Here is a 10,470-nt window from a genome sequence, read left to right on the forward strand (position 1 = left end):
GCCAAAATTTTAAATTGTTGTTTGTCAGGGTTTTTACAGTGTCAAAATGACAACTATATTAGCAAGTATATCTCTCGTTGTTAGTCCCGATGCAGAAACTGTTAACTTAAATTTAATGAAAAAGTGTTCATAAAATTTAAGTTAACAGAAATTGATAAATGATGTTAAATCAAACTCAACGAAGGTTTTTAACTGTCGATTCCACGGCCTCAATGTACTCGGAATTTCAAAATAAAATATATCAAGCCAAATCGCAAGACGCCGATACTTTATTTAGATTGACAGTGAACTAGCTACAATGCCAATTTTTGCATGTCCTGAAATTTTTGTGTAACCACTCAGGTGTTCCATCATAAATTTTGTTGGTTGCGTGGTTACTCACTACGAACAGCGACAGAGTCGCACGTGTGCTAGGGCCCTAAATAAACAGGAAAATAAATAATGTTCGAATCGTTTGTATGATTAGTTGTTTACATTCATTGCCTTTTAAATGCAAAGTAAATCCTCGCTTAAGAGACATCACCGGATGTCTTATTTCGTTTAATCTACGAATGAAAACATACATTACTGTAGATAAACATTTGAATTCCGGTACCCATTACATTGTTAATAAATACTCTTGCAATAAATAAGCTTGAAAAGTGGCTCTTATTTCACTGTGGCTGCTGTTTTTTCTAATTTAATACCTAATTTCCCACACTCTTACTCACATTCCTTTAAATGTGAGTATGAGAAAGAGTGCAGGTGGAGTTTCTATCCGCACCGAGGAGGTGTAAAGCAAGACGCGAGGTAACACTTATACTGCGCAACCTTCCTTAATTAATTACACATTTCTAGGCAACTGTACCCTGTACAGAAGGGTAGAGAGGATTCCTACTATCAAATATTTCTTTAAATTTTGGGTTACTGTGTTCAGCCCACCGCTTTATGCCATCTTAGTATTTGCTTTTCTATAAAACGCCAAGGAGGTCTCCTGCTGATATCTCTTCCGAAGATTGCGACCAAAATTTTGCAATGTAGGTTGACATTTGACACAAACGCTGATGTTTCTCAAGCGATAAATTGCTAAACAAAGCATCGAGTGTGTGTTTTTGAGTCGACTAACACTGGAGTTTGCGTTAAAGTTTTGGTAAATGACAGTGTACCCAATTTTTTCCGACTGTTTTAAAAGTGTGGTGAGTTATTTACGATGTAGGTTTATTAGAGCGTTTAATTTCAATGTATAAATTATTTACTTGACTACAATAAAACTTTGAAATTAACAAATTATGTTACGAGTGTGATATTATTTGGCATGAAGAGCTATGCAAACTAACTAGCTATGAACGCAAACTCTGGTAGCGGGTTCGTTTACTCAAAAACTTACACTAAGAACTCCTTAGCTTTAAAAGAACTTATACGATTTCAGACCTTATCGCTATTTAATAGAGTACATATCCGATTAATGCTGGTCTAGATCAGACACAGGTACCTACTGGAAGTGCGTTTAATGTGAACGTCTCTGTTGCACTATAAAAGTTGCTGTATAGCCCTAATAATAGAGATCGAAATTGCAAAGCATATTAATCAGCGTATTACTTTGTTTTGTATATTATGTCTTAAGTTGATAATAAATGAGATAATTTGTTAAAAGTAATCCATTTTTCCATACCATTTTATTGAAAATAAACAGAAAACAAGTTGATTTCCAAAGATAGCTTTAATTTCAAAATGATAACAACTTAATGTGGTAGGTATAGGATTTGAATTTACACCTGTGGTCTTACTACCATCGCATATTGCAGTATTAATTTGAAATTACTCACATTACATACAATGAAACTGTTTAAAAATGAGGGTTTTAACTTTGAAATAACTCAACAATATAAAAATATTACTGCGTTAAGCGATGGTAAAAGCCCCATCGTGCATTGCGTTTTGGTAATCACAGGTTTCATAAACCTCATACGTGTCACAGTGGATATATAGTCGTTCGTCTGGTCTTAAGTAGTTCCTATAATGCGCAGGAGTTATGTGGGCTTACTACAATAGCTGAACGCAGTATTATATTAATATAACAGTTCTTTATAACATACCTTGACCTCCCTGAAATAAGGTTTATAATCCTGAAACAAGAGCGTCGACATTAACAATATAATACTGGGCCGAAGAATGCTATTACGATTGTGTCTTAATGGTCGATCTATGACATCCTAATACTGATGAAAAATTATTTATTAAAATGTTTTGTGCAACAAATACTTAATAAAGGAAGTTCGCTTGCAGTGGGTGCGTCTTTTTGTCGGTAAACAAAGGGTAAAAGTAAGGTCCTATTACTCCGCTGTCCGTCCGTCTGTCACCAGGCTGTGTCTCTGAACCGTGATAGTTGGACGGTTGAAATTTTCACAGCTGATATATTTCTGTTGCCGCTAGAACAAATAATACTAAAAAGCAGCAAAAAAACAAAACATTTAAGAGAGCTCCCATAGAACAGACATGATTTCTGTGTTTTTAAAGATTATGGATTATTTGGGATTTGGTTTTAAATTGTTCTTTTATTCATTAGTACTTTTTGTCATTGCTCGAGCACCACAGCCCGTTTTCAATAGGCGTCTTCTAAATCGAATGCCTAACGATTAAAGCTATAGAATACTAAGTCTATAGAAAAAAAAAAAGTTTCACCACTACTAGGTGATATCTATTGGTTAAAGGTTATATCAACCTTTGCCTATGAGTCTCCTTAGCGTTACCTTGTTCGCCGTTAGTAAAAACGGTCATAAGACACGATTGTAAGCAGACTTTAGTTAGAAGCGACGGTAGCCAGCTTAATGCCACTGTGTGATGCCAAAAGGAAAGCAAATCAGTATTGTATGGTAGTGACATGTTATACGCCAAATATTGTGCCAAAGTTATAACCTAATGTAATAATAAAATACTCTTAGTGATGGGCGACTTTGTAAGGAGGAAGCAGGGGTTACCAAAGGAGACGAATAAATTATGAAAAGCATCTCTTGTATTTTTATTTGAACCTCTTTATACAGTCCACCACTCCGCAGTGGGCCAGCGTGGTGGATTACGGCCTTCACATGGATGGGAGACCCCTGCCCTGCAGTGGCCGGTAATCAGTGGCGTGCACAGGGTTGTCAACCAGGGTATACATAAGGCCTTTCATATCAAATAATTTGGGTAGGCAGTGCTTTTTTGCATGTATGAACTGAACGCCACTGCCGGTAATGGGTTAATATGATGATGATGATGCAGGGATAAATAAATACCAGAAAGCTCTCGGCCTTGTAGTTCCTAGCATTAAAACTAACAACTTTTATCCTACGACTCAAAATTCAATATTAATTTATTTCATACAATAAAATAAATAAATCTTTTTACTTCTGTAAAGCGACATTACGCTGTGAAACCAAATATATGTGTGTTGCGAAACCGCTGCGAGCATGCACGATAGATTCGTGGTTCGCGCGCGTGGTACAGAGTAGTAACAGAGTAGAGAATTCATGCAAAATATTTAATATTGAATATTTCACAAACTATCAAGTTAAAAAAAGTCGTAGAACAAAAGTTGTCTTAATGTAAATAACTACAGTCAGAGAGCTTTCCGGTATTTTTATTGAACCCTGTATGAAAGTGGTAGTGTGGAGTGGTGATTATGCCGGGTGGTGACGGCAGGTCAATAAACCATTATAGATGTCACCACCTCGGCTCTTCTCGCGGTATTCATATGAGGCGACTAAGGGAATATAACGTAAAACTGGCAGCACCATCTCTCCGTGCTACTACTACTATAGACTGCGATCACAACCCTGGGCAGGAAACCCAGCGTTGTGATTATGGGCAAAGCCTCCCGTTGGCCGTGACTTTTAGTCCAGCAGTCGACTGCTATAGATTTCGTATGATGATCTTTATCTACACGGTACAGTACGAATACGATAGAAATAAAAGTTCTTCTAAATTAAATCTGCCGTCGAAAGAGCAACTGCTGAGTTTCTTGCCGGCTTCTTCTGGGTAGAGTCTGCCTTCCGAACCGGTGGTAGAGTCACCACAAACAGACAGACTTGACGTTTCAAAAGTGCTTATATTAGGCCTACTTGAAATAAATTAATTCTGAATTTTGAAGCCCTGTCGTGTATTAAGCGATGATATAGTACGCATTTTGATAATCACAGGTTTCATAATCGATGCCAAGATTAGGGATTTGATTGAATATAATTTTCGGAGTTACTTGTAACAGACTTGATGTTTTATAAGTAGGAATTACTTGAAACAAATGAATCTTGAATATTATATATTATTTATTAGCTACAACTGTGGCTTATCGCTAAAACTCCGAATGCCTACAATGTTTAAATCTTAGTTGTTAGCGATAACCTTTGTTAAACAGTTAAGCGAGAAATAATTAACCACATAAAATAAACCGTGTTTAATTCTGACAGCACGCTTCAAAGTGTAAATAAAACATTATTAAATTTAATGTTTCCAACACTCTAAGTACCAAATATATCAATTTTAAATGTTTTTTTAGTTAATCACATGGCATTTACAGTACGTATAAAGCTTTATTTTATAAAAATAATTATATAAATAAATAAGTATACTAGAACAATACACACATCGCCATCTAACCCCAGAGTAATACATCGCCATAACACAAGCGTAGCTTGGCACTAAAGTTACTGAATGAATAATTTATATATAATATACATAAATATACACAGACATTTTCCAGTTGTGGGAATCGAACCCACGGCCTTGGACTCAGAAAGCAGGGTAGCTGCCACTGCGCCAATAGGACCTAAAAGACAAGATACGTAGTCACACCACACATAAACTTCTCGGGGTTCATTAAAAACGCGGCCTTACATCCAAATAGTTAATTCGGTGTTTTGTCACAATTCATCTGACGGCATAATTTACTCCAACGTGATGACAATTTTCTTAATAAGGCCCCTCGTGTTTTGGAAGACGGTTACCAAGAAAACAAATTGAAATACTCTCTTACGTATCTAAATATTATCCCTTAGTTTATGTTTTGCACGGTCGCAACCAGGGAATCGTGTTCGAAAAACGAAACGACATAATTCATCTAGTTTTAGAGTCGTTAATGCATTGATGTATAGAGGGAGATGCCTCATGAATTGTGAATTGCATATAAATCAATAAAAGACAAAAAGTTCAATACCAACGAGAATCATAACGAGAGGTGATGTTGCTTTTTAAAGTAATTTATTTATTTATTAGCGATTTTTACATAAGCTTTGTAATATGCATTAAATGTTCGAGCATACACAGTGTATGTAAAATCATATAAAAGTAAACACAACATGCATTTTCCGCAAAGATACTTTAGATCACTAAAATAACAATTTCATATTAACTGGATTTCTGAACTTCTTACAATTATTGGATAGATTTGATAGATAGAAGCAGGCGTTACTTTGCGGAAATCTGTGATATATGAAAATTAAGCTTAATTTGCTATACTCCGCGAAAAGCAGGAGAATCTGTGTGGTGTAATTTAAATTTTCTTCAATCCTTATACTCCACACCGAACAGCAGCAGCATCTTCGGCAATGTACCCTCTACGCACGTTTCGCTCCGAAACCGCAGCATTCTCAGGAGATGTTGACTTTACAATGAATAATTGTTGTTCTTACAATTATATCTTCATTGCTTTATATAATTCCAATTAGTAAACACACATTAACAATTACAAGCTAACATTAATATTTACAATAAATATAAGCCGTCTAACTGTTCACTTATGGACATTGCACCCAAAATGCTGGCGCTATTGCCGCTTTGAAATTCTAGACTTACCTGTTGTACTAAATAAGCGCCAGCTCTTGGATCACCAGACGTCCTAATTTACTTTGCTTATAATATGAAATTTAAAACACACAGAATATTCTTAAATGGACTAAAAACAAGCAATAACCTTTATTAATTTGGTCAACGCAAAAAAAATTAAGCTCTATACACAAACGGCCAATCACCGTTGAGCTTTTAAACAAGGTAGATTAGTTAAAATGTCCTCACTAATTAAAATGTTTCGATGATCGAAAGCGATTAAACTATTGCGAACTTATAAATCTTATAACTAGGGGTACTGATAACGAGGTCAGACGGCCAAGTATAACGAAAGTAAGTACATAGAGATTAGTAACTATTTACATTTAACATGTTGAAGCAAACGGTTGTTTTCGTGACGTTGGTTTGCGTCGCCTACGCGGCCGTTGGGTTGGCCCCCCTGGAGGAGAAACCGAAGAAATTTGGTGAGTCCCTGTTATTTTCAATCACTAATGCACTCGAAATCCCCTAGACATAATCAGTCACATAAAAAAATTAGCAGAATTAAAAGCACGTATGTTGATAATGTATGTGCATAGAGTAATATCTACTGAAATAAAAAGTAACCTTCATTACCCGTTGTTTAATCCTCAACCTGCCTGTAAATGTCCCCTCTAAATTGATGCAGACGTTTTGGAGATTAACCTAAACTAACAGACGGACCGACAGACTAGACAAAAATTTAAAAATATTTTTTTGTTTAAAAGGACGTTAGGTTTCTTATTATTGTAAAAACACTGATATTTTGATATTATATAAATACCCTTAATTTTTTTTTTCCAAATAATTTCGGTAGGCATAGAAGATTTATAAATAGTACTTTCAATGATATTAGACATACGAGTATATTTCGATATTAGAATTGTGTCAAGTCACACAATAACAAGAACAAGCGTTCAATAAAAAGTTATAACAATATTTGTTTTTATATATTTTTCTTTCTTCTTCGAAGGATTCTTTATTTTTCTTTTTTTTAGCGGAGATCGAAGGATGCTACATTGCAGAGCTCGATACAGTAATACCGTTTGGTAAATCGGCGCCCTCGAAGAGTTCTTGTATGGAATACAGCTGCGGGAAAACATTGGTGCAGTTTGTCTCGTAAGTAAACCAAAGTGTGGATTACGATGTAAAAAAGGCTCCGAAAGTAAATAATAATATAATATTGCAATAATATAATATTATTATTTTAATTGCTTAACAAACGCACATAAATTAGAAAAGCTTAGATGCGTGTCGGGATGTGAACTCGGCCCACCGAAAGTGAAACCGAAGTCGTAACCACTGAACTATCACCGTTTATGATATTGTGAAACATTCATACACCAACTGCACACTTCTTGCATTGTTAAAAAGGCTTCACTCGTGTGCCTAGCCTAATATGACTGATGTATTCTATCTTTGCACTGAAAGATCGAGCGCAGTAAGGACAAATGAAGGTACCTTCAACATAATTATACATTATGTTGGAGTGTGGTTTTATTTTAAGATGGACGCGTTTAAAATCGAGTTCACTCATCTGATTTTCACATCATGAGTTGCACAGGGGCAGGGCGTCTCCATTTTGTTCTTCTCTGAGTTTTCCCAACTTTAGGTAGCGATTTTGCCACTCTTCATATTTCTTTACAGAACTTCTCTTAATTTGGGGAACTGACCGCCCTGTTTTCGCTCTTGAGTTATGAGTAAAAGATGCGTTAGTAATTAAAATATCACTTGCTTCAACGGTGAAGGAAAACATCGTGAGGAAACCTGCATGCCAGAGAGTTTTCCATAATGTTCCCAAAGGCGTGTGGAGTCCACCAATTCGCACTGGGCCTAAACAATTCTCATTGTGCGAAGAGACCCATGGACTGTACTGGGCCGGTTATGGGTTGATATGAGAGAGAGAGAGAGAGAGAGTAAAAAACGCGAGCAAGAAGAAGTAAAAGTTATATTTTTCAGATGCGGGGCAATTGCTGCTGCACCACCTTGCTACGTGGTGGAGGATAAGACCAAACCCTACCCTGCTTGCTGTCGTACTATACGGTGTGATAACAGACACTAATCCAGATCCATGTTATTAGTGTAGGCCTTGGATCATTATGGTATACGTTATGGATCGTTATTTAAGCAAACTAGTGCCGTATTTTAGTTTTTTTCTTGTGGGAGGCTTTGGCCGTGGGTAGTTATCAACTGACCGACAACGGCGTGCCGCTAAGCGATGACTACCATACATCCTAATAGGTTAGCCCGCTACGATTTAAGACTGTCAGATTGCAGTCAAGTGCTAACTTATAGTGGAATAAAAAAGTTAACTTCTATGAAAATGAAGCCTAATATGCTATTAGTCTAATTTTCAAAGTCAACATCTGAGGATGCGGTATCGGAGCGAAACTTGCGTAGAGGGTACATTGCCGAAGATCTGCTTGGTGTGGAGTATAAAGATGGAAGAAATTATAAATTACACCATACAGATTCTCCTGCTTTTCGCGGGGTATAGTAAAATAAGCTTCATTTTCAATGTGTGTAATAAATTATACATGCAATGAAAAACTACAAGTTACTGGTTGTTTAAAAATACAATAATACCAACAATTTTTTGATGTAAGCAGTACTTTTGTGCATGTATGAAGTGGCCCAACGGCTTAGTACCCAATTTTCAAGCAGCCTTTTATTTTATCCGACTTAAGTAACCAAACGCTCTTTTCACTCACCGTCTTAGCTAACGATCCAAATCGTAAAGCATCTATGAACCTAATACACAATTAGAGTAAGCTGTATGACAAAAGATACTATAAATAAGACTTTTTTACATAAACAGTCCTGTTTACCATAACCACTTAAATATCTATGTATATTCTTTTATCTGCGAGATAACCTTTGTAATGATAAAGTAACCAATTCTACCTTACTACTTATTGTTTTTTTTGTTATTATTTCTGTTATCATCATCATTCATATCATATCATCACCTTTCATCATAATAATATAAACATATACGGACCTCTATGGCGAAACGGTGGGCACTGTAAATCCAAGTGCGAGGTCCTAGGATCGTTTCCGGCAGGGGAAATTTAGGAATATAATTTTAGAATTTTCACGGATCTGGTCTGATGGGAGGCTAGTTACCAACCTACTGATGAAGACGTGCTGCTAAGCGATTAAGTTTTCCGGTACGATATCGTGAGGTTAAACGATTGAGAATATGGGTTTAACATAACTGAATGAAATGAATGAATGAATGAAATGAAATACACTTTATTGTACAACAAATTAAAAAAAACAAGCATTAGAAAAAAAACAATTAAAATAAAGGAAAAAAGGTACAATAGGCGGCCTTATCGCTTAAAAGCGATCTCTAACTGCCATACCGGAAACAAGTTAGACCCTCTTATGTCAGACTCAGTGGCGTGCATCTCATAGATGCAAATAAGCAGTGCATACCCTGACCTCAGGGCCTCTCAGACCATAAGGACGACTTAAAATTTAAAGATTGAAAAAAAAATAAACAATTTATAGAAAACTATAAAAGCGCCATCTAGTTAAAACCAGCCGCACTTCTTTGTAAATCAATGGACAAGTCCCGTGTCATGGTTTAGAACTAAAATAGACAAACTGCATAATATTTCGACTATATTTTAATTTTGAGTTGTAAACAGTATCCCTAAATAAAAAGTAACGCTTTAAATATAATTTAAATCTCATAAAATTAGCTGGGGTTTTCACGATTAAGTATCCATTGCCGGGCAAATCGTTTATGCGTCGCTCGAATTAATGCGCCGCGCCGCCGCGGTCTCCATAGAAGCACGGCGATTGAATGCATCTGTCGTTACTTGTGTGCACCAGCACACATGGAAGTTCTGGTGTGTAGTGATATAATCGCGTGCGTGCTTACACAATATTTGGCTCTTTCTATGTGTGCGAGTTTTCCAGGTTTCCAGTATAGGGGTTTCGCTTGTGTGCAAATCTTAAAAGCACTGCTTACGGAAATTTGAAATCCAAATGTATGCTTTGTTTTTTTATAAGCACAAGTAATTTGCTTTGTTTGTTATTGTTTAAAACGGCAATAATTCTTTTTTGTAGTTAAAAAATTTATCAATGAATTTTATTACATTCAAGGTCTTTAGAAATTTATAAGTACCTAATTTGTTCAAAAAGTATATTAAAATAACCAAATTAAAAGTTGCCGAATTATGTTAAATAAATTATTAACGTATACCAGGTGCCATTGGTAACTGATGAAGTAATATTCTTCAAATGACAACTTTTAATAGCATTTGTGTACTAAAAAAATATTACGGACATATTTTGACTATGATATTCTCATTATCGCTGGCGATCGCTGAATATAAGTTGTTCTGTCATAACAACTTATATTCACCGAATTAGAATTAATTACTGTGTTTTCGTTTGCTGTACGGTTGTTTGTAAATAGTTACAATTATTATTGTTAACATTAACCTTTGTGACAGTGTATTGTTTGTAAATGATTGTGAGGAATATTCTTAGTGTAAGAAAGTTCTTATATTCGGCGTGTGATCTGATGGTTCAGTGTGCTTGGAAAATGTAGGTAAGTTTAGAGCTAATTCTTAACTAACGTTTAATTGAGATTATTCGTAAAGGAAGGAATGCACCTACAAGGAGCGGCACGTAAAA

At 35.7% G+C, this 10,470-nt stretch overlaps 1 protein-coding gene across 1 annotated transcript; it reads left to right on the forward strand.

The window, feature by feature from the left end:
- Positions 1-6,163: 6,163 nt before the first annotated feature.
- Positions 6,164-8,728, forward strand: LOC120623378. Its single transcript, XM_039889378.1, has 3 exons — positions 6,164-6,263; positions 6,816-6,936; positions 7,777-8,728. The coding sequence occupies exons 1-3, from the start codon at positions 6,170-6,172 to the stop codon at positions 7,877-7,879; spliced, it is 318 nt and encodes a 105-aa protein (XP_039745312.1). The 5' UTR covers positions 6,164-6,169; the 3' UTR covers positions 7,880-8,728.
- Positions 8,729-10,470: the final 1,742 nt, after the last annotated feature.

Source organism: Pararge aegeria, chromosome 4, assembly GCF_905163445.1.
Source record: "Pararge aegeria chromosome 4, ilParAegt1.1, whole genome shotgun sequence".
Lineage (NCBI taxonomy): Eukaryota > Metazoa > Arthropoda > Insecta > Lepidoptera > Nymphalidae > Pararge > Pararge aegeria.

Coding starts and splice junctions, on each gene's coding strand:
- LOC120623378 (XM_039889378.1), top strand. CDS start 6,170: ATGTTGAAGCAAACGGTTGTTTTCGTGACGTTGGTTTGCGTCGCCTAC. Junction 6,264..6,815: donor GGAGAAACCGAAGAAATTTG/GTGAGTCCCTGT, acceptor TCTTTTTTTTAG/CGGAGATCGAAGGATGCTAC. Junction 6,937..7,776: donor ACATTGGTGCAGTTTGTCTC/GTAAGTAAACCA, acceptor TATATTTTTCAG/ATGCGGGGCAATTGCTGCTG.